At 45.7% G+C, this 23,479-nt stretch overlaps 1 protein-coding gene across 1 annotated transcript in view; it reads right to left on the bottom strand.

Annotated features, from left to right (window-relative positions):
- PTPRS (protein tyrosine phosphatase receptor type S) overlaps positions 1–23,479 on the bottom strand; it is a 256,467-nt gene that overhangs the window by 165,485 nt on the left and 67,503 nt on the right. Inside the window, 1 exon segment of the mRNA XM_083365216.1 lies at positions 8,920–9,108. Within this exon segment, the coding sequence (XP_083221342.1) occupies positions 8,920–9,108 (189 nt within the window).

The following is a 23,479-nucleotide window of genomic DNA, read 5'->3' as shown; positions in this document are numbered from 1 at the left end:
AAGAATTCTATTCTATTCTATTCTATTCTATTCTATTCTATTCTATTCTATTCTACAATCTGTCTATTCTGTTCTACAATCTGTCTATTCTATTCTATTCTATTCTATTCTATTCTATTCTATTCTATTCTATTCTATTCTATTCTATTCTATTCTATTCTATTCTATTCCATTTGATCTACTACTGGTAAGTCTTTCTCTCATGATCAAGTATCATTGCAGCCTGGGCAATGGAGAAATTTAAGCAGCAATGTTGGAAACTATTATCCATGGTTCAGGATTGCCTGGAATTGAATTTAGCATTGGGAAAATAGGGAAAGATAGGGATCCGTTTGAAAAGTGGAATGATTTAGTTATATTGTGTTTTCTCAGAGAAGGTGGGGAAAAAAACCTTTTGCACCCTTGCTGGACTCCTGGGGCAGAACGGCTGAGTTCAAAATGGCAGAGGTGGAGTTCGCCAACATGGAGAGTCACCCTTGAACACAACACACAGATTTTGTACCAGGTGACAAAGAGGATGCCAATTAGCTTCCTTGACACGTTTCCAGAAACCCCAAGAGCCAAATTCTTCAAGGGGGTAGAAGGGATGGTGGGCTGCTACTTTATTTATTTATTTTATTTTATTTTATTAGATTTATATACCGCCCTTTCCCGAAGGACTCAGGGCGGTTTACAGGGTATTTAAAAGAAGAAATACAAAAGTTAAAAACACTTAAAAAAGTACATCAATCCCTGAAAAAAAAGTAAAAAAACCCCTATTAAAATTAAAATTCTCAGCCTGGGCCAGAGAGCTCGAAGAAGCTTTGAAGGAGTTGAGGGTCAAAATGGCTGCACCTGGATCGGATTTTATCAACTTGGCAACTTTAAGACAGATGGACTTCAACTCCCAAAATTCCCCAGCCAGCATGCTGGGTTGTTATTATGATGATGCCATCACACAGTCAGCCCAGTGTTTACATGGATTTGGAATTTTTAGAATAGAATAAAATAGAATAACAGAGTTGGAATGGGACTTTGGAGGTCTTCTAGTCCAACCCCCTGCCCAGGCAGGAAATCCTGTCCCATTACAGACAAACAGTTGTCCAGTCTCTTCTTAAAAACTTCCAGTGTTGGAGCATTCACCGCTTCTGGAGGCAGGTTGTTCCACTGGTTAATTGTTCTCACTGTCAGGAAGTTTCTCCTTAGTTCTAGGTTGCTTCTCTCCTTGATGAGTTTCCATCCGTTGCTTCTTGTCCTGCCTTCGGGTGCTTTGGGGAATAGCTTGACTCCCTCTTCTTTGGGGCAGACCCTGAGATACTGGAAGACCGCTGTCATGTCCCCCCTCGTCCTTCTCTTCATTAAACTAAGACCTACCCAATTCCAGCAACCGTTCCCTATTAGCTTTGGTTGAAACAGTCAAGTCAGCTTCCACTTTTCATTCTCCACACTTTTGTTTCTCACCTGTAGGAACCCTTCTGCAGTTTGGGAAACAAAACCAGTCGATATTGCTTCTGGACCGTACAGCCTTTCCGATTCTTGTTAATTATTGTAAACCACCCGTCAGGTGCTTCGCCAGGAGCTAGGACAGGCAGATGTGAACATCTGATGGGGTTGAAGGTTTGGTGGGCTGGGAGGGAAGCTGTTCTAAGCACAGCTGCCTTTTGCAATTGACGAGGGTGAATTCGTCAATGCCGGCGGGTGTTCAAGGGGTGCTCCAGATGTTTCAGGATGGCACCCAAGGCGCGGAGCACTATGGGCGCTGCCTTTCGCTTTTCTTTTGACCCAGCCGTTCTATTTCTGTTTGCAGGTTGTTGGGTTTTGTGATCTCCTCTAGGTTTCTATTTCTTCTGCTGCCTCCAGATGCTGCCCCATTCATTATCCAGATTTTTTTTGGTCTCTCTTTTTTTTTAAATCGATAATTTTTAAGTTTGGGCTGTTATGTGGCAGGTGCCTGTCTGTTTGGATTCAAAAGAGCAATTTAGCTACTTCTTCTACTTCTTCTTATTCTTATTGCACACGTCAACGTAAAGCCACAGCTGCCGGTTCTTTAGCTGGGGCTGTTGGCCTCCGTCCGCGCTGAGTTCTTCCCAAGAACCGAGGATGCCGCAATGTATCGGCAGGGTCTGTGTGCAGAGCCAAGCCAGTCCGGCTTTTTGTAACTGGCAGGTGGCAATTTTGTCGATCTGCAGATTTTCTCAATGCCGTCCAAGATTTTTCGGTATGGCCCCCAGCGTGCCAATAACCCACCAGACCGGCACAGCTGGTTTACGCCACAATTTTCAATTTCAATGTGCAGATCTTGAGCCTTTCTTATCTTCTGCAATTCTTTATTGTACTATCTCATGGCATGGCCGCTTCAGTCCTCCTCTTTTTTTTTCCCCTCTCCTCCTCTCCTCTTTTTCCTCTATTTCTTCTCCTTCTCTTTCTCTTCTCCTTCTTCGGCAAGGTTCACAGAAGGAACGATGATCATGAGATGCTTTATACTGTGTACTAAATATATCCGTAAGCTCTTTTCTCTTTATAACTTGTCAGATGGATCTCCTCGTTTCATTCCATCCTTCCTTCCTTCCCTTCCTCCATGTCTCCTTTCTTCTTCTCTTTCTCCATTTCATTCAATCCTTCCTTCTTCTTCCCCTTCTTTCTCCATTTCTTTCTTTCTTTCCTTCCTCCCTCCCTCCTCTTTCTTCCTATTTTTTCCTTCCTTCCTTCCTTCCCTCCATTTCTCCTTTCTTCTCTCTCCATTTCATTCAATCCTTCCTTCTTCTTCCCCTTATCTTTCTCCATTTCCTTCTCTCCATTTTTCTTTCCTTCCTTCCTCCCTCCTCTTTCTTCCTATTTTTTCCTTCCTTCCTTCCTTCCCTCCATTTCTCCTTTCTTCTTCTTTCTCCATTTCATTCAATCCTTCCTTCTTCTTCCCCTTCTCTTTCTCCACTTCCTTCTCTCCATTTCTTTCTTTCCTTCCTCCCTCCCTCCTCCTTCTTCCTATTTTTTCCTTCCTTCCTTCCTTCCTTCCTTCCTTCCTTCCTTCCTTCCTTCCTTCCTTCCTTCCTTCCCATTTAATACTAACAGAGCTTCCCCTAGGAACAGCCCTGGATTCAGAATTCAAGGAATTTCAAGGACGCCTTGAAAAAGATCCTTATCCAGCCTCTGGAGATCACTAGCATCAGATTTAACAGCCCAACTCAACATAAATGAAGAGAATTTTACCACAATTTTCTTTTTTCTTAGCAAGGGGAAGAAAAAAAAAGAAGAAACAATGAACACAGCTTTGGAGTGATGCTTCAAAAGATAGCGGCCCTGCCTATAAGAAAGTTTCAGGAAGCAGGAGGGTGTGGAAACAAGGAAACGCAGCACAGCTATTTAAATTGAGCCAGGCTTCTTTTTTTTTTTGACGAGTCAATCCAGATGTGTTATCAAGCCACGAGGACAAACAGCTTGCGTCCCAATTGCAAAAATTCTCTCTCTTTTTTTGTTTTTTTTGAAGGCCATCTTTCCCTGAAGACTTCGCCACCCTGCCTCTGCAAACAAGGTTTAATTTACTCCATCTTTGCCTTTGATAGGAGGAAAACCGCTTTGCCTGACGTGTACTCTTTAGCAGCCCGCTTGATCTGCAAACAGGCAAACTCATACCTACAACTCCCGACGGGGAAACCAATGTTAGACTTATTAATGGCATTAAAAGAAGATCAAGGAATCTTCAGCGTCGGACAAAAGAGCTCTCCGAACGGAAGCCAGCGCAGAGGCACCAAACGCCAGCACGGTACACAGGGACACAAAACACACACACACAGACACACACACGGAAAGGGGACACGTTTGCCGAAAGAGGAATGTCGAATGGAAAGCAAAGGTGGAGATCAGCTGCTCGGTTGATGGACGGAGGCAATGCTAAAACAACAAAGCGAGCTGTGTCTATGGGGTCCTTGATCCTCTCTGAGCTTGGCTGTTTGATGGAAGACGTTTCATTACCCCACTAGGGAACATGATCAGTGCGAGGGAGTGTGAGGTGTGATCCCTGCTTGTATAATGTAGCTTGCCCTGCTGGGGTGTGTGGTTTTCTCCTTGGCGCTTTCTAAATTAGGGTACTATCTTTTCTTTTCTTTTTGTTGGGATTGTTTGTCTGGTGTTAATCCCTGCTTATCTCTGGATGATGGCTGCTTGAGGGGTGGCAACTTCCAAGGAGGAGGCCACGCCCCCACCAAGACTGACAGAGCAAGCCACGAATACAGACAGTCCTCGACTTACAACACAAAGTTACAACAGCACGGAAAAAAAGTGACTTATGGATGCTGCAACATCATAAATATATGTTGGTTGCCAAGAGCACAAATTTTGATCAAGGGACTGTGAGGATGTTATGATGGCTGTAAGTGTGAAGAAGCCCTTTCTTTCAGACCTGGTGTATCTTCAGAAGGTTAGTAAGTAAATGGTAGTAAACTGAGGGCTACTTCTATAGGGAAACGAGGGGGGGGGGGAAATTGCAAAAGAAATGAATTTCAGCTCTGGTTGATCATTCCACAGTCTTGCCTATAGAGTTACTAGAATTTCTATTTGACTTGTAGGAGTTTTTTTATGATTTTGAAGAAAATATGGCTGGAGCAGTTGAGATCAGACACTTAAAGTTAGAACGTAAGGTAAGGTAGCTTAGTGACAATCTGAAGTTGCAACAGCACTGAGAAAATAGACTTACGACCGTTTTTCACACTTAATGACCGTTGCAATATCCCCATGATCAAAGGTCACACACTTGCAGCTGGCTCACATTTATGATGGTTGCAGTGTCCCGGGAATCAGGTGATCCCCTTTTGCGACCTTCTGACAAGCAAAGTCAACGGGGGAAGCCAGATTCACTTAACGACGGCCTTACTCATTGTAACAACCGCATCGATTCTCTTCACAACGGTAGCAAGGAAGGTCACAAAATGGGGCAAAAAATTCACTTAGCAACTGTCTCATCATCCAGCAACAGACATTTGGGGCTCAACTGTCATCGTAAGTCGAGGCCTACCTAAACAGAGAGCAAACCCCACCGCCTTCTAGCACTGATGAGGTTCCCTAGTCGGGCCACGAAACGTCTGTGTGGGGGAAAAGGGTTTATTATTTTTACAGAATTTTGAGAGGACATGCTAGCTAGCCTGTGAAGCCAATAAATTGTATATATTTTTATCTCATGAGCCTAGCCCATACGTGTCACACTCGTGACGTCACGCGATGTATCAGGACTGTTTTGCCATTGCAGGTAATCGGGTGGGCCTAGCTGGAAGCTTGAGAATTGTATCCAGGAAGGTCTCTGCTACGCTGAAAACCGTGTCCTACCCAGAATTTACTGATATGTTAGCAACTTTAGAGAAAACCTCTAGGAACTAACAACCATAAAAGGAAATTCGTAAATAAGGGCCGGGGGCGACAGAATTAGGGGAATAGATGAAGTAATCAGGGGCGGAGATAATGTATTCCCTTTGACTACATGATTACAGTGTCGACGCTGCTAACATCGGATGCTTTTGCATTGACAACAGATGGAAATGTGGCCATCTTTTCCCCTTTCGCTTTTAGAGTTAGATGATGCTGGGAAGGGAGGACAAGAACGACTAGACATAACAACACTAAACTTGGCATGAGAATCAAGGTTACTGAGCCCAGAGATGATAAAAGAATTGGCTGGCTGGAGAGCTGGAGAGAAAGTCCGCACACTTCAAGCTAATTGGGGAACGTGATTTATGACTGCTAATTGGAGGAGGGAATTGTGCTTTGATACTAGGTGCCCAGGGGAGGGGAATTTAGTTTTTGGCTTCAATTATGTAAGTGCCGATGTTATGCTACTCAAATAAAAGATCCTTTAAGGTAAACAACACCTCAAAGTTCTTTTGAAGAGTTTCATCGGTCATAACAAGGACATACAGTACAATTACTAAGCCAAATGAAGAAGAGGTGGGAGGTAAATTTTGTAACGGCAATGGAGAATATAAAGAATGAATATTGAAGATTTAAGGTGTGTCCACTGTGTGTTTGCATGCACAAGGAGTGCCCCCCCTTTGCAAAGGCGTACAAATAAATTACCGTTGTTTTCCCCTGGAAGTTTTGGCTTGTGATTTTTATTTCAACTGGGCAACAAATCCCACATCCACAAATAAACAACGAAGCTCAGAGAGCACCAAGGACCCCACATTTCAAGCCCTGGACTACAGATCTTCTCTAGAATTTGAGCTGAGTTTGTTCAACCCAGAGTTTGCTCTGGCTTTTTAAACCAGCTTCAAAGCAATAGTAAACATCAAACTGCGGCTTGTTCTCGCAGTCAATTTCCCCAACTCTGGAGAGTCCAGGCTGAAACACTGTGTGAAGAGCACAACACCACTAAGGGAAGCTATGTGGCAACTATGCCGAGGAAGGGTTGCCTTGTGTCGAGATGGGGGGGGCCCAACACATTTAACAAACAGTAGTAATAAGATCGTTCTGTGCTTTCTAAAAAGCACAATGGTGACCCCATCTCTACTGGGATTCGCTTCTGTTGCACAAGGTGGGGGTGGGGGATATCACAATTCAGGTGAGAGACCGAGAAATTGTTGCTGTCTCTACAACAGTTGTGTGTTTTGTTGACAGCCTTCACTGCTGTAAGCGTCACCCTAATGATCTTGGGAATTGTAGTCTGGGAACAGTCAGGCCTGTTATTTCTAACTCTCCCACAATGCCTTGTTCTAATAGGATGGCACATCCCACAATCCCCTAGGGCAGGGGTAAGCAACCTTGGCTCTTTTATGACTCATGGACTTCAACTCTCAAAATTCCTGAGCCAGCATGGCTCAGCTTGGAAACGTTTCCATTTTTCCTCAGCATGGCTGGCTCAAGAATTCTGGGAGTTGAAGTCCATGAGTCATAAAAGAGCCAAGGTTGCCTAGCCCTGCCCTAGGCCAACCTTGGCATCTCTATGACTTGTGGACTTCAACTCCCAGAATTCCTGAGCCAGCATGGTTCAGCTTAGAAACCTCTCCTTTTCCCCTCAGCATGGCTGGCTCAGGAATTCTGGGAATTGAAGTCCACGAGTCATAAAAGACCCAAGGTTGCCACCCCTGCCCTAGTGTGTTGGGACTGAACTCCTACAATTCTGGGAATCATCATCCAACAAACCAGGATAGGGAAGTTTGAACTTCACAGCTCCCATCCTAAAAATTTTGCCCAGAGAGAAAGGAAAAAAAAGAGTGTTAAACTCATTTATGGTGTACTAACAGATCTACACCCTGAGTTTCTTCTGCTTGGTAGCAATACAAGATTCATTGCACACGTTTATCTGTGCACATTCACACACCTACCCCCAGAAAGCTCAACTCATTTGCTTTTCTTTATGCATCAGTCTTAATGATGGCAGATCTTAATATAGGGATTAAAAAAAGTTAGTGTGATCCTCATTTCAACAAACCTTGAAGATCTGCAGAAGAAGATGGCTACTTAAACCCCTTTGGGGTGCAATTTCTTGATGAGACTTATTCATAAGCTTAGATGTGGGGTGTCAGCCCTTCAAGAAAGGACAGATGAAGACAGAGACACCCCCATGGATTTTAGGAAAATTATTTTATAGGTAGACCGACAGACACTTGAAACCTTGCTCAATTTTTTTTGTGTGCTTTCTTATCTTAAACTAGTATTCCTCAAGCTTGGCCATTTGAAAATCAAGCCAGGATATCTTGAGTTTCTTTCTCACCCTTTCATCTCGCTCTGGACAAAATAACCACGACTCAAAACAGTTATTTCCTCCAAAAGTGAGCCCAGCTCCTAACCAACCCCCAAAGTTTGCACTTGCTTGAAGTTTTTAACTTTGCAAAAATGCTAACCGAGCCCGTATCCATCTCAAAGGCGTTTCTAGAGACCAAAATAACGTGGCGGGCTGGTGCTTTGCTTCCCAGCTTCTCTTGAATTAAAGGGCTGGTAAAAAATGAAACGAAATAAAATTGGGGCAACCTTGCAGGTCGCAAAGGTGAGGCCTGTCTTGGTGAAGGAACACCAGCAGCTTCATTTATGGAATTCGGCTCACCACGACTGTTTTTCCTCCTTGATGCTTGAAGCCGATTTGAAATTAATTCGTGTGGGTTTTTTTTTCTTCCTTACAGGAAGTCAAAGTTGATCTCATCGAGAGTAAAAAGAAAGAAAGAAAGAAAAAAGGCATTTAAATAGAGAGGACAAGGAAGTGGAGAGGACACTTGAAGCAGCCTGCACAACTGTCATGAACATCAAACATTCAGGGACAATCAAGTTTGAAATTGTGGCACATTCGCCGCAAACACTCCCCCAAAGGGGTTTTATCCCTGCAAGAAAAGTAGGCATGCATCAGACAAAGGATCCAGAGTAATAAACGCTTGTGTAAAAGACCAACGCTTGCTAGCATCTCGACAAATAACAGCAGGCAGACTTCTGAGAAAGTCAACCCAAGATGCTTCTGGACTTTGTGGTGTCTGCTCGGAAACCACTTCGGGACTTTGTGCTTGAGGTGGGGAAAAAATAATAATGAAACTTTGATTTTGGGTTTTGCTCATTGGATAGGGTTGTGTTTTGTTTTTTTATAGAAATAGCTAGCAGGTCATTATTATGCACAAGTAAAAAGTTTAGGCTATATGTTGTCATCTTATTCAAACGAACTAAAAAAGAGTCGGAAGTTAATACTTTTCTTTTTTTTTTTCCCTTCTACCGGACACATTTTTTTTCTCCTCTTCCCTTTTTCCTTCCTTACTTTCCCATTATTTTCATGTCACTTTGTATTTTATACTTTGATCAATGAATTTAAAAAAATCGTCCACCTATAAAAGAGAACGGCAACCAGAGAGAGAGAGAGAGAGAGAAAGAGAGAGAGAGAGAGAGAGAGAGAGAGAGAGAGAGAGAGAAAGAAAGAAAGAAAGAAAGAAAGAAAGAAAGAAAGAAAGAAAGAAAGAAAGAAAGTCCCATATACCTTACCGGATCTTAGTTGCTTGATTCGTCCATTGCTAGCACTGGGGTCAACAGGCAAGAAATCCTTAAACCAGGTGATCTCTGGATCTGGATTCCCGCTGGCGGCGCAGAGCATCGTAGCTGTCCGTGTACGTTCAACCACTTTCAGCTGAGGGCCCATGTCAATGACCGGGAATCCAGGAGGCAGCTGGTCCTCTGTTAAAATCCCAACAAGAAGAGAAGGGTTAGAATCTGTGGACCTATCAAAACAGAGAGTGTGGTTTGTCTGGGGTTAATCCTTGCTTATCTGAGTGGAGAGATAAAACTACAGCTTGTCCTCGACTTATAATCACGATTGAATCCAAAATTTCGATTGCTAAGTGAGAAATCTGTCAAGTGATAGATAGAAAGATAGAGATAGATAGATAGATAGATAGAGAGAGAGAGAGAGAGAGAGAGAAACAGCACTTAGTTATATACCGCTAATAGATAAGAGAGAGATTCTAACCACTGCATCATCATAGACAAATGATAGATAATAGAGACAGAGAAATAGCACTTATATTCTGCTAATAGATGATAAACAGATAGATGATAGATTGATTCTAACCACTGCGCCACCATAGATAAATGATAGATAATAGATAAATAGATAGATATAGATAGACAGAGAAACAGCACTTAGAGTTACATACTGCTAATAGATGAGAGAGAGAGAGAGAGCAAGAGATATTCTAACCACTGCGCTACCATAGATAAATGATAGATAGATAGATAGATAGATAGATAGATAGATAGATAGATAGATAGATAGATAGATTCTAACACTGCGACCATCATAAATGCGAGTCAGTTGCCAAGTGTCTGAATTATGATCATGTGACCCACGGGGATGCTGCAATGGACATAAGTGTGAAAAACAGTCACAAGCTACTTTTTGCAGTGCCAGTGTTAACTTGGTGGAGCAGTGGGCTAATGCCTCCTTAAGTAACACCAGCTGCCTGCAATTAGTGCAGGTTCGCATCCCACCAGGCTCAAGGTTGACTCAGCCTTCCATCCTTCCGAGGTAGGTAAAATGAGGACCCAGATTGTTGGGGGCAATTAAGCTGACTTTGTAATAATGCCGCTTGTGGTGTGTGTGAAAGCCCTAATAAGCAGGCATATACATAGAATGAAGGCTACTGCTAAGCTTGTAAGCCGCCCTGAGTCTTCGGAGAAGGGCGGGATATAAATGGAATTAAAATAAAAATAAAAAATAAAAAACTTTGAAGAGTTACTAAAGCAACAGTTGTAAGTCAAGGAGCTCTCTGCATTTATATGCCCAGGGCACGTATTTACACGTTCCGGACTGGAACAGGGTAACCAAGATGGACGAAAGGTAACGATTCACACACACTCTGCCCTTCACAACTTGCTAAGCATCTCTTGGATGGGCACCCCCCCACCCCCACCCCAATACCAGAGCAGCTCACAACATCTCAGGCTGAAAACACAAAGCCGTGCCCCACCACCCCATGGGCTGGCAGTGACGTCGTGCCCCAAAGCTTCGTTCCCACCGAAACCGCCTCTTCCTCCTGGCCGGTGTCCACCCTGCTTAATTTCACCAACTAATTAACCTAGCAAGGAAGAGGAGGAGTGGGGGGGGGACGGCACTCAACAGGCAGGGTGTCCATTGTGAATGGGGGCAGTGTTCAAGGAGGCTTACAACCACCGTTGGTGACCCGAGTCTTTCTAATTAAGCAAAAATGCTAATCTGTTCCCACGTTGTGCAAAAACTCCTCCAGGTTTAATTAACACCAAACCCAGAGTGGTTGGGGGGCAGGATCAGATTCGAGATGCGATCGGTGGGGGAAACAGGCTTCCCCGAGGTGTGGGGGGGAAACATGGTCCAATTAATTCAAGTGCCCCAAGAGAATAGTGCTCTGTTGCCTCCGCTGTGGACAATCACATTAACAATAACAACAAAAAAAAGTGGGCCAGATTGCTTCCTTAGAAGCAATCGGTGGGAGTTCTCTGCCAGGAGCGTCAGTCAGCCAACAAAGCCCATGGGTCAAAGCCTAATGGGAAATGGAGTGGAATTCAGGAATCTTAGACCGAAGAGAACTTAAATTGAGCTTGGTGGCTTTCTTGTAGATGTCTCCTGACCTTACTAGGCAACATCATCAATGGTAGAAGGGAGTGGGGTTTGTGGAGAGGGAGGAGGAGGAGGAGGAGGAGGAGGAGGAGGAGGAGGAGGAGGAGGAAGACAACTGTGGGATCCTTGGTGCTCTCTGAGCTTGGCTGTTTTCTTGCAGACATTTCATTACCCAACTAGGTGACATCGTCAGTGCTAGAAGGGAGTGGGGTTTGTGGAGAGGAGGAGGAGGTGGAGGTGGAGGAAGAGGACCGTGGGGTCCTTGGTGCTCTCTGAACTTGGTTGTTTTCTTGCAGACATCTCGTTATCCAACTAGGTAACATCATCAGTGTTAAAAGGAAGTGGGATTTGCTCTCTGTTTATAGACAGCCGCTTGCCCTGCCAGTGTTCGTGGGAATGTTTCTCACAATCCAGAAACTACCAACTCAAACAAACAAACAAACAAACAAACAAACAAACAAGCAGTAAAGACCAGTCTCATCAAGGAACTACCAAGGACCCTCCCATAGAGAGCAAACCCCGCCCCCTTCAGGCACTGATGATCTCAGCCTAGTTGGACAATGAAATATTTGCAAGCAAACAACCGAGTTCGGACAGCACCAGAGATCCCAGAGTACAATGTATTCCTGTGCTTAAAAATTAACACTAAGATTAACACTAAACTAACTAACTAATGCCTCCTTAAGTAACACCAGCTGCCTGCAATTAGTGCAGGTTCGAGTCCCACCAGGCTCAAGGTTGACTCAGCCTTCCATCCTTCCCAGGTAGGTAAAATGAGGACCCAGATTGTTGGGGGCAATTAAGCTGACTTTGTAATAATGCCGCTTGGGGTGTGTGTGTGTGAAAGCCCTAATAAGCAGGCATATACATAGAATGAAGGCTACTGCTAAGCTTGTAAGCCGCCCTGAGTCTTCGGAGAAGGGCAGGATATAAATGGAATTAAAAGAAAATAAATAAATAAATAACAGCCAAGCCATAAACGAAACCCCAATCAAGGAATTACCGGCTCAGACAAATAATCAAACGGTAACCATCAGTTTAATCGGGGAACCACCAAGGACACAGAGAGCAAACCTCGTTCCCTTCGAATACTGACGATGTTACCTAGTTGGGTCGTGAAACGTCTGCAAGAAAACAACCAAGTTCAGAGAGCACCAAGGACCCCACAGTCTTCTTCTTCTTCTTCTTCTTCTTCTTCTTCTTCTCCTTCTCCTCCTCTTTCTCCTCCTCCTTCTCCTTCTCCTCCTCCTTCTCCTTCTTCTACTCCTCCTCCTCCTCTCCACAAACCCCACTCCCTTCTAGCACCTGATGATGTTATCTTGTTGGCTCATGAAACTTCTGCAAGGAAACAACCAAGCTCATCAGAGAGCACCAAGGACCCCACAGTCGTCTTCTTCTTCTTCTTCTTCTTCTTCTTCTTCTTCTTCTTCTCCTTCTCCTTCTCCTCCTCTTTCTCCTCCTCCTTCTCTTTCTCCTCCTCCTTCTCCTTCTTCTACTCCTCCTCCTCCTCTCCACAAACCCCACTCCCTTCTAGCACCTGATGATGTTATCTTGTTGGCTCATGAAACTTCTGCAAGGAAACAACCAAGCTCATCAGAGAGCACCAAGGACCCCACAGTCGTCGTCTTCTTCTTCTTCTTCTTCTTCTTCTTCTTCTTCTTCTTCTTCTTCTTCTTCTTCTTCTTCTTCTTCTTCTTCTTCTTCTTCTTCTTCTCCTTCTTCTTCTCCTCCTCCTTCTCCTCCTCCTTCTCTTTCTCCTCCTCCTCCTCCTTCTTCTACTCCTCCTCCTCCTCTCCACAAACCCCACTCCCTTCTAGCACCTGATGATGTTATCTTGTTGGCTCATGAAACTTCTGCAAGGAAACAACCAAGCTCAGAGAGCACCAAGGACCCCATAGTCCTCCTCCTCCTCTCCTCCTTCTCCACTCCATAAACCCCACATTCCCTTCCAGCCCTGATGATGTTACCTAGTTGGGTCATGAAACGTCTGCAAGAAAACCACCACCCTCAGAGAGCACCGAGGTCTCCTAAACTCTTTCATTTTATGAATGTCAAAACAATCAAGGGGTTCTCCACCCTTCTGTTTATTTAGCCATTATGCGAGCAACTCGATTTTATGACACTTTTTACGATCGTCATTGAGCCTGGAATCATGGCCGTTGAGTCACCCCGGTCATTAAGTGGGTCACTGGGCAACCCGATTTTCTGACAATTTTTTTTGAGGCAGTCATTAAGTGAATCAGCAGGGTCGCTACGCGAATCGGAAGCTGTTAAGTGAACCCATTATCCTCAACGGGCAGGTTTTGCTGTCCTTGAGGTCGGGTCTACATCCATCCCCACTGATTTGAGCTATCCATCATTCATGACCGTCTGACCTTGGGCATCTTGGTCAGAGGCAGTCTATCTGGGGACACAGAAGGAGTTCCTGGACCCGCTTCACATTCAGTGCAGAAGCAATTGATGGTCACTGCAGGAAGACAACGATGGGCTAGATCGGGGGTCTCCAATCTCCGGTCCGTGGACCAGAACCGGGCTGCGGCACGCCAGCAACCGGTCCGCACAAACAAGCAAAGCCCCATCTGCGAGATGCAGACAGCACACAAAACCAGGCACCCTCCGGCCCGGCATGACTTAACAACCGTAATTCCAACAACTCAACAACAATCATAAGAGCCTTGGCGGCGCAGTGGTTAGAAGGCAGTACTACAGGGCTACTTCTGCTGACTGCCAGGAGTTTGGCAGTTCGATCCCGACCGGCTCAAGGTTGACTCTGCCTTCCGTCCTTGGTAAAATGGGGACCCAGATTGTTTAGGGAGTTATTATTATTATTATTATTATTAATTTTATTTGTATACCGCCCTTCTCCCGAAGGACTCAGGGCGGTGAACAGGGCAATACATATTAAAAAAACAAGATACAAAAATTAAAAACGATTAAACAAAACGCCCACAAATAAGTTAAAACACATTAAAAAGTAGGTTAAAACAGATTAGTTGGGGGGGGGGGACAAGAGGCTGACTCTGTAAACCGCTTAGGGAGGGCTGTAAAGCCCTGTGAAGCGGTGTATAAGTCTAAGGGCTCTTGCCGTAGCTATAAGTCAAGGACTATCAGTAAGCAAAGAGAGAGAGAGAGAGACGAACGCTCTCCGCCCTTTGTAATACAGTCGGAATAAATGAACGTTTCGCTTAAGAGTCGGCGTCTTGTGTCACATCACAAACAGGTCCTTCGGTCTCCTTTGGCGCCTGGGGTTTGGGGAAACAAACAAACGGCAAAAAACAAAGAGGGGCGAGCAGATTTCGGCGGAAGCAAACAGCGGCGGTTTTGCAAAGGCCCCCCCCTAAATGAAATTCCAGATCCTGCGGGCTCCAATGCGTGCGTTTTTTGCTTAGAATTTATTGCCTCTGCAAAACAGGGCTGCAGCCCAAGAAGGCGGGGTGGTGGTGAGCAGCTTTTCGAGAAAGCAAAGCAGCTGGTTGCAGAATTGGAACCCGTCCTTCCCCGTTCTTTTGTCAGCTGGGGAGACGCAGGCTGCGAATTAATGCGGAAGGCTTGGTAGCCAAACGGGGGTTCCTTGTCCTGAGGTGTGCCTGAGACCTGCTAAGTCCTCGACTTACGACCACAACGGAGCCCCACACGTCTAGTGTTAAGGGAGACATCTTGTCAGGTTCAGCTTTGGCCCCGTTTTGCGACCTTTCCTGCTACAGTTGCTAAGCTTGGTAGCCAAACGGGGGTTCCTTGTCCTGAGGTGTGCCTGAGACCTGCTAAGTCCTCGACGTACGACCACAACGGAGCCCCACACGTCTAGTGTTAAGGGAGACATCTTGTCAGGTTCAGCTTTGGCCCCGTTTTGCGACCTTTCCTGCTACAGTTGCTAAGCTTGGTAGCCAAAGGGGGGTTCCTTGTCCTGATGTGTGCCTGAGACCTGCTAAGTCCTCGACTTACGACCACAACGGAGCCCCACACGTCTAGTGTTAAGGGAGACATCTTGTCAGGTTCAGCTTTGGCCCCGTTTTGCGACCTTTCCTGCTACAGTTGCTAAGCTTGGTAGCCAAACGGGGGTTCCTTGTCCTGACGTGTGCCTGAGACCTGCTAAGTCCTCGACTTACGACCACAACGGAGCCCCACACGTCTAGTGTTAAGGCAGACATCTTGTCAGGTTCAGCTTTGGCCTGGTTTTGCGACCTTTCCTGCTACAGTTGCTAAGCTTGGTAGCCAAATGGGGGTTCCTTGTCCTGAGGTGTGCCTGAGACCTGCTAAGTCCTCGACTTACGACCACAACGGAGCCCCACACGTCTAGTGTTAAGGGAGACATCTTGTCAGGTTCAGCTTTGGCCCCGTTTTGCGACCTTTCCTGCTACAGTTGCTAAGCTTGGTAGCCAAATAGGGGTTCCTTGTCCTGAGGTGTGCCTGAGACCTGCTAAGTCCTCGACGTACGACCACAACGGAGCCCCACACGTCTAGTGTTAAGGCAGACATCTTGTCAGGTTCAGCTTTGGCCCCGTTTTGCGACCTTTCCTGCTACAGTTGCTAAGCTTGGTAGCCAAATGGGGGTTCCTTGTCCTGATGTGTGCCTGAGACCTGCTAAGTCCTCGACTTACGACCACAACGGAGCCCCACACGTCTAGTGTTAAGGGAGACATCTTGTCAGGTTCAGCTTTGGCCCCGTTTTGCGACCTTTCCTGCTACAGTTGCTAAGCTTGGTAGCCAAATAGGGGTTCCTTGTCCTGATGTGTGCCTGAGACCTGCTAAGTCCTCGACTTACGACCACAACGGAGCCCCACACGTCTAGTGTTAAGGGAGACATCTTGTCAGGTTCAGCTTTGGCCCCGTTTTGCGACCTTTCCTGCTACAGTTGCTAAGCTTGGTAGCCAAATAGGGGTTCCTTGTCCTGATGTGTGCCTGAGACCTGCTAAGTCCTCGACGTACGACCACAACGGAGCCCCACACGTCTAGTGTTAAGGCAGACATCTTGTCAGGTTCAGCTTTGGCCCCGTTTTGCGACCTTTCCTGCTACAGTTGCTAAGCTTGGTAGCCAAATGGGGGTTCCTTGTCCTGATGTGTGCCTGAGACCTGCTAAGTCCTCGACTTACGACCACAACGGAGCCCCACACGTCTAGTGTTAAGGGAGACATTGTGTCAGGTTCAGCTTTGGCCCCGTTTTGCGACCTTTCCTGCTACAGTTGCTAAGCTTGGTAGCCAAATGGGGGTTCCTTGTCCTGATGTGTGCCTGAGACCTGCTAAGTCCTCGACGTACGACCACAACGGAGCCCCACACGTCTAGTGTTAAGGGAGACATCGTGTCAGGTTCAGCTTTGGCCCCGATTTGCGAACTTTCCAGCTAGGGTTGCTAAGCGAATCGCTACAGGTGTTCGGCTAAGTGACCCCGGTCGTTAAGTGAATCTGGCTTCCAAAGGCAAAATTATGACTTTGCTTGTCAGAAGGGCGCCAAAGGGGGAATCGATCGCGTGACCTTGGGAGAAGGCAACGGTGGTAAATAGGAATCGGTCGCGAGGCGCCTGAGTTCGGATCGGGTGGATCTTGGGGACGCTGCAACGGTCGTACCTGTGAAAAACGGTCGTAAGTCGCTGTTTTCAGCGCCGTTGTACCTTTGAACGGTCGCTAACTGAACTGTTGGAAGTTAAGACTACCTGTATTTTTTCTTTTATTTATTGAATGGAAGAAAGAACAAAGAACTCTTCCTTCCATCCTTTCTTTCCTTCCATCCTTCCATCTTTTCTTTCCTTTTTTTCTTTTTCCACATTTTTCTTTCCTTTCTTTTTCTATTTTTCCCTTTCTTCTTTTTCCATTCTTTCTTTCCTTCTTATTTCTACCCTTTCCTCCTTCTCTCCTTTCTCTTTCTTTTCTTCTCTTCCCCCTTCTTTCCTTTTTGCTTTTTCTCCCTTTTCTTGTTTTTCACTCCTTTCCTTTCCCTTTTGCCTTTCTCTACCTAACCTTTCGTTTCTTTCTTTTCTTCTCTTTTTCCCTTCTTTCCTTTCCTTCCCTCTTCCCCTCTTTCTTTTCTGCTTTCCCCTTCTTCCCACCTCTGTTCCTCTTTGTCTTCCTTTCTTTTCCTTCCCCCCTTTTTTCTCCTGTTTTATGTTGACCCTGGTTATTGTTTTTTTTCTTCTTAAAAACCACTTTGAAGTTACTGAAACAGCGAACATGCAGATACTGTACCAGCAACAGGATGAGGATGTGGGTGGGCAGAAGCCGTTTATACTCCCCATTTCTCTTACTCAAAAAGCAGAGATTTTTTTTTATTTTATTTCTGGTATGGGGAAGAGAGTTGGCCTGGAAAGAGCACACCGATCAGGTGATCTTTTGTGAAGCCCCACTAAATCAGCCGGAGGGAGCGTCCTGATTGGCTCTTTCCATCAAGAGACATCTGCTTTATTTTTCGACAGATTTTTTTTTGGGTGTGTGTGTGTGATAGTTGGTGCTCTGGGTGTTTTGCAGATGTTTCATGACCCAGCTGGGTAACATCATCCGTTCTAGAAGAGAGTGGGATTTGGGGAGAGGAAGAGGAGGAGGAGGAGGACTGTCGGGTCCTTGGTGCTCTCTAAGCTTGGTAGTTTTCTTGTAGACCAGGGATAGGCAACCTTGGCTCTTTTGTGACTCGTGGACTTCAATTCCCAGAATCCCTGAGCCAGCCACGCTGAGGGGAAAGGGAGAGGTTTCCCAAGCTGAGCCATGGCTGGCTCAGGAATTCTGGGAGATGAAGTCCACGAATCATAGAGATGCCAAGGTTGGCCTAGCCTAGAGGTAGGCAACCTTGGTTCTTTGATGACTGGTGGACTTCAACTCCCAGAATTCCTGAGCCAGCCACGCTGAGAGGAAAGGGAGAGGTTTCCAAGCTGAGCCAGGCTGGCTCAGGAATTCTGGGAGATGAAGTCCACGAATCATAGAGATGCCAAGGTTGGCCTAGCCCAGGGGTAGGCAACCTTGGCTCTTTTATGACTGGTGGACTTCAACTCCCAGAATTCCTGAGCCAATCACACTGAGGGGAAAAGGAGAGGTTTCCAAGTTGAACCCTGGCTGGCTCAGGAATTCTGGGAGTTGAAGTCCACAAGTCATAAGAGCGCCCAGGTTCCCCACCCCTGTGTATAGACCAACTCTCCATCCGGTGGAACTACTGGTTTGTACCTTTAGAGCAGGAGTCTTCAAACTTGGCTCTTTTACGACTCGTGGACTTCAATTCCCAGAATTCCTGAGCCAGCCATGCTGAGGGGAAAGGGAGAGGTTTCCCAAGCTGAGGCATGCTGGCTCAGGAATTCTGGGAGTTGAAGTCCACAAGTCATAAGGTTGCCTACCCCTGTTGTAGACATTTCATTACCAAACTAGGCAACAGCATCAGCGCTAGAAGAGAGTGGGGTTTGCTCTCTGTTTATATTCAAGTGGCTTGCCCTCTCAGTATTAGTGCGACAACTCTTCACAATACTCCAAGCAAGCAATTACCAACTCAGACAAACGATCAAAAAGTAAACAGCAGCCTAATCAAGGAACTACTAATCAATTTCTCCTTAGTTCTAGGTTCCATCCGTTGCTTCTTGTCCTGCCTTCAGGTGCTTTGGAGAATAGCTTGACTCCCTCTTCTCTGGGGCAGCCCCTGAGATATTGGAAGACTGCTGTCATATCCCACCTCGTCCTTCTCTTTGTTAAACTAGACATCCCCAATTCCAGCAACCGTTCCCTATATGTTTTAGCCTCCAGTCCCCCAATCATCTTTGTTGCTTTTCTCTGCACTCCTTCTAGAGTCTCGACCTCTTTTTTACATCGTGGTAACCAAACCTGGATGCCGCATTCCAAGTGTGGCCTTACCAAGGCATTGTAAAGTGGTATTAACACTTCACGTGATCTTGATTCTATCTCTCTCCTAATGCAACCTAGAACTGTGTTGGCTTATTGGGCAGCGGCAGCACACGGCTGGCTCATATTTAAGTGATTGTCCACTAGGACTTGGAGATTCCACTCACAGTTGCTACAATTGAGCAAGGTACCACTTATACTATACTTGTGCATTTGGTCTGTCTTGCCTATTTGTAGAACCTTGCTTTTTTCACCACTGAATTTCATTTTGTTAGATAGTGCCCAGTGTTCAAGTCTGCCCAGATCCTCCTGTATCTTAAGCCTGTCTTCTGGAGTGTTGGCTATTCCTGCCAGCTTGGTGTCATCTGCAGATTTGATGACTTAATAACTATGACTTTTCTTTACCAATTGTGGCGTTCATTAACGATCATGGCATTTGCCGAATGACTACAGTATTCGCTTAATGACCGCCGCATTCCTTTAACCATCACGGTGCTTGCTGAACGACTACAGCAGTCGCTTAACACCCGTGGCATTCGCTTAATGACCGCCGCATTCCTTTAATGATCATGATGTTCACTTAACGGCTGCAGCCTTCGCTTCCCGACCACCACAAAAAGGGGTCTTAAAATCGGTCGATGTCGATGACCCATTTTGCAACTGACCTAGAACCATGATGGGCAGGCTCTGTTACGGTTATAAGTTGAGGATCACCTAACTGCACTAAACAGGCAACGTCACCGTTCTCCTGGGTTTGATGACTTCCAGAACCGTATCGGAAGCTGTGGAGTTCTGGAAATTCAAGTGCCGACGTGCAGAGAGGATAGCAGGGCTGGGACTGGCTGCCATTTACACTCTGTTGCCTTCTCTGTGGCAATTCCTGTTGCCGTTCCCGCCCCCCTCCATGCCATGTTGTTTGTTCCAAGCTCTGCTAATGCCAACTGTCGCTGTGGGTGAGGATTTGAATGCCACCGCCTGTCGCGAATCCTTCAGTCTTGGCAACGGGCCAGCGGGATCCAACGCCTTCTGGGTACTGCCGCACCCCAGGTGAGCGGCAACCTCATTTGCTAACCAGAAAGCCCCAGCAATTAACATGCCGCTTAATGAGGCCTTCCGAACCCAGCGTGGGTGTTGGGGAGAAACTGCGCACGACAGCGCAACGCCGCATAATAAGTGTGCAGCAGCTGGTTGGGGCGAGGGTCCTCTTGTCAAGCGTCCCTGCTTGGCTGACACACGCCTGTTTGCCAACACCAATGGAGCGGCAACAAGCCAGCCTTGCCCGCTCGCCGGGATCCCTCGGTGGATAAACGAGGCACGCCATCTGGCTTGCGTGCCGATCCAGGGCTTGTCAAAGTGTGGTTATCGTGGGACTGCCCACCCCTCCTCTCTTTTCATCTCTGTCTCTCCGTCTGCATCAATACCTATCTGTTGAGGAAACACCTGCTTCCCTTGCGCCTCTGGGCACATCCGAAGCACACCTGCTGGGTTCGACTCGTCAGCAATTGCTTTTGTGATGGCACTAGCAGTAGCGCTGAGACTGATAGACTGCTTCACGGCGCTTCATAGCCCTCTCTAAGCGGTTTACAAAGTCAGCCTCTTGCCCCCAAGCAATCTGGGTCGTCATTTTTACAGACCTCGGAAGGATGGAAGGCTGAGTCAATCTTGAGCCAGATTGACTACAGACAGATGATAGATAGATAGATAGATAGATAGATAGATAGATAGATAGATAGATAGATAGATAGATTTTAACCACTGTGCCACTATAGATAAACAGACAGACAGATACCGATAGATAGATAGATAGATAGATAGATAGATAGATAGATAGATAGATAGATAGATAGTAGATGGATAGACGGACAGACAGAGATACTGATAGATAGATAGATAGATAGATAGATAGATAGATAGATAGATAGATAGATAGTAGATGGATAGACGGACAGACAGAGATACTGATAGATAGATAGATAGATAGATAGATAGATAGATAGATAGATAGATAGATAGTAGATGGATAGACGGACAGACAGAGATACTGATAGATAGATAGATAGATAGATAGATAGATAGATAGATAGATAGATAGATAGATAGATAGTAGATGGATAGACGGACAGACAGAGATACTGATAGATAGATAGATAGATAGATAGATAGATAGATAGATAGATAGTAGATGGATAGACGGACAGACAGAGATACTGATAGATAGATAGATAGTAGATGGATAGACGGACAGACAGAGATACTGATAGATAGATAGATAGATAGATAGATAGATAGATAGATAGATAGTAGATGGATAGACGGACAGACAGAGATACTGATAGATAGATAGATAGATAGATAGATAGATAGATAGATAGATAGTAGATGGATAGACGGACAGACAGAGATACTGATAGATAGATAGATAGATAGATAGATAGATAGATAGATAGATAGATAGATAGTAGATGGATAGACGGACAGACAGAGATACTGATAGATAGATAGATAGATAGATAGATAGATAGATAGATAGATAGATAGTAGATGGATAGACGGACAGACAGAGATACTGATAGATAGATAGATAGATAGATAGATAGATAGATAGATAGATAGTAGATGGATAGACGGACAGACAGAGATACTGATAGATAGATAGATAGTAGATGGATAGACGGACAGACAGAGATACTGATAGATAGATAGATAGATAGATAGATAGATAGATAGATAGATAGTAGATGGATAGACGGACAGACAGAGATACTGATAGATAGATAGATAGATAGATAGATAGATAGATAGATAGCAATAGCACTTAGATTTATATACTGCTTACCAGTGCTTTACAGCCCTCTATAAGCTGTTTACAGTCAGCCTGTTGCCCCCAACAATCTGGGTCCTCAGTTTACCGACCTCGGAAGGATGGTGCCTGGCATTCGGTTACTTCTTTATTTTTCATGATAGTTCAATTTATGTACTGCCTGGGCTAACTGTGGGGCTATTTTTTGATTGAAGGGGCAGAGGGAAGTTCCTTGAGCAACAGGATGAAGAACTACCACCGAAAGGTCAGATAAAAGAAACCTGAGCCTGGGACGGAGCCGTAATGTGAGAAAACGACTCAAGAGGTTCTCCTAAGGAGAACAGAGGAAAAGGGGCCACGCGCATTCAGACTTGCCAAATTCTGCTACAGGTAGTCCTCGACTTACAAACTTTGGGTTAGTGACCGGCACTGAAAAAGATGACTTATGACCATTTTTCACACTTATGACTGCTGCGGCATCCCCCGTGGTTGCGTGATCAAAATTCAGACGCTTGGTAACTGGCTCGTATTTATGACAATTGCAGTCTCCTGGGATCCCCATAAAAGCAACTGAGTGACTTTGGGCCAGTCACCAGGAGACGGTGAATTCTAGGCCTGCTTTAGGCCTGAAAAACGGCTGATGGCTTTGGGCCAGTCACCAGGAGACGGTGAATTCTAGGCCTGCTTTAGGCCTGTAAAACGGCTGATGGCTTTGGGCCAGTCACCAGGAGACGGTGAATTCTAGGCCTGCTTTAGGCCTGAAAAACGGCTGATGGCTTTGGGCCAGTCACCAGGAGACGGTGAATTCTAGGCCTGCTTTAGGCCTGAAAAACGGCTGATGGCTTTGGGCCAGTCACCAGGAGACGGTGAATTCTAGGCCTGCTTTAGGCCTGTAAAATGGCTGATGGCCTTGGGCCAGTCACCAGGTGACTGGGGAGCTCTAGCTCCGCCTTATCAAAGTCCCTGTCTCTCAGCTCATCCCACCTCCTAGGGCTGCTTGTTGTACGGAAAATCAGAAGAGAAAGGAGTATTAGATATATTCGGCACTTTGAATTCTTTATAAAATAAGAATGGCGAAGTGTGGGCCAAAGAAACCAGGGATCTCAAAACAAACATGAGATTTTTCTCCCCATTTTTTATGCAGTGTTCCTCTTCCTTCTGCCATCTGACATGAGAAGTGAACGCGGGGAACCAGGAAACCCCCCCCCACCCCCCGTGTGCTGGAACATCGGGTGTGGGAGGTGGCTGGAGAGGCGATGACGCTTCGGATCCCAGATTGCAATCCTTCCACAGATATGCATATCTTTACGTAGCCTCATTGCACCTTCTGGGCACAAGTGGGAAGCATGGACTCGCACGCTCGATTTTTGCATAAAGCAGGGGGTGTCTGTGGCAAAGAGTCGAAAACGGCACGATCACAGTGGGATCATGCGATCAAAACCTATCCTGCCTGTGGGAAGTCAGCCCCGCCCAGAGAAGAAAATATTAAAAGGGCAGAAAAATATATTTCCTCAAAGGATCTTAAAGAGGCAGAAAAGCATGCCCAGTTTTTCTTAATAGCCCCAAGTCTCCCTCCCCCAAGCAGAAACCAGCTCTGTAGAAATGCAGATGTGATCATCCATTCAGGAAGGTTGGAGGCCTCCAGCTAGAAGATTAGGAAGACAAAGACACCTAAAATCTACACAGCCCACCCAAACTCTAAGACAGGACATAATAGGATTAACCCACAGATGCCAATGGGACTCAGGTCTGAATACATGACACAGGAAATACAAAGCCTCAAACAGGAACAGGAAACAACTCCAAACAAAAGGCTCCAGAGGGTATAAAAACCCACTCCCTACACG

Source organism: Vipera ursinii (assembly GCF_947247035.1).
Source record: "Vipera ursinii genome assembly, chromosome: 1".
NCBI classification, from domain to species: Eukaryota; Metazoa; Chordata; class Lepidosauria; order Squamata; family Viperidae; genus Vipera; species Vipera ursinii.
This window is presented reverse-complemented; position numbering and strand designations above follow the sequence as displayed.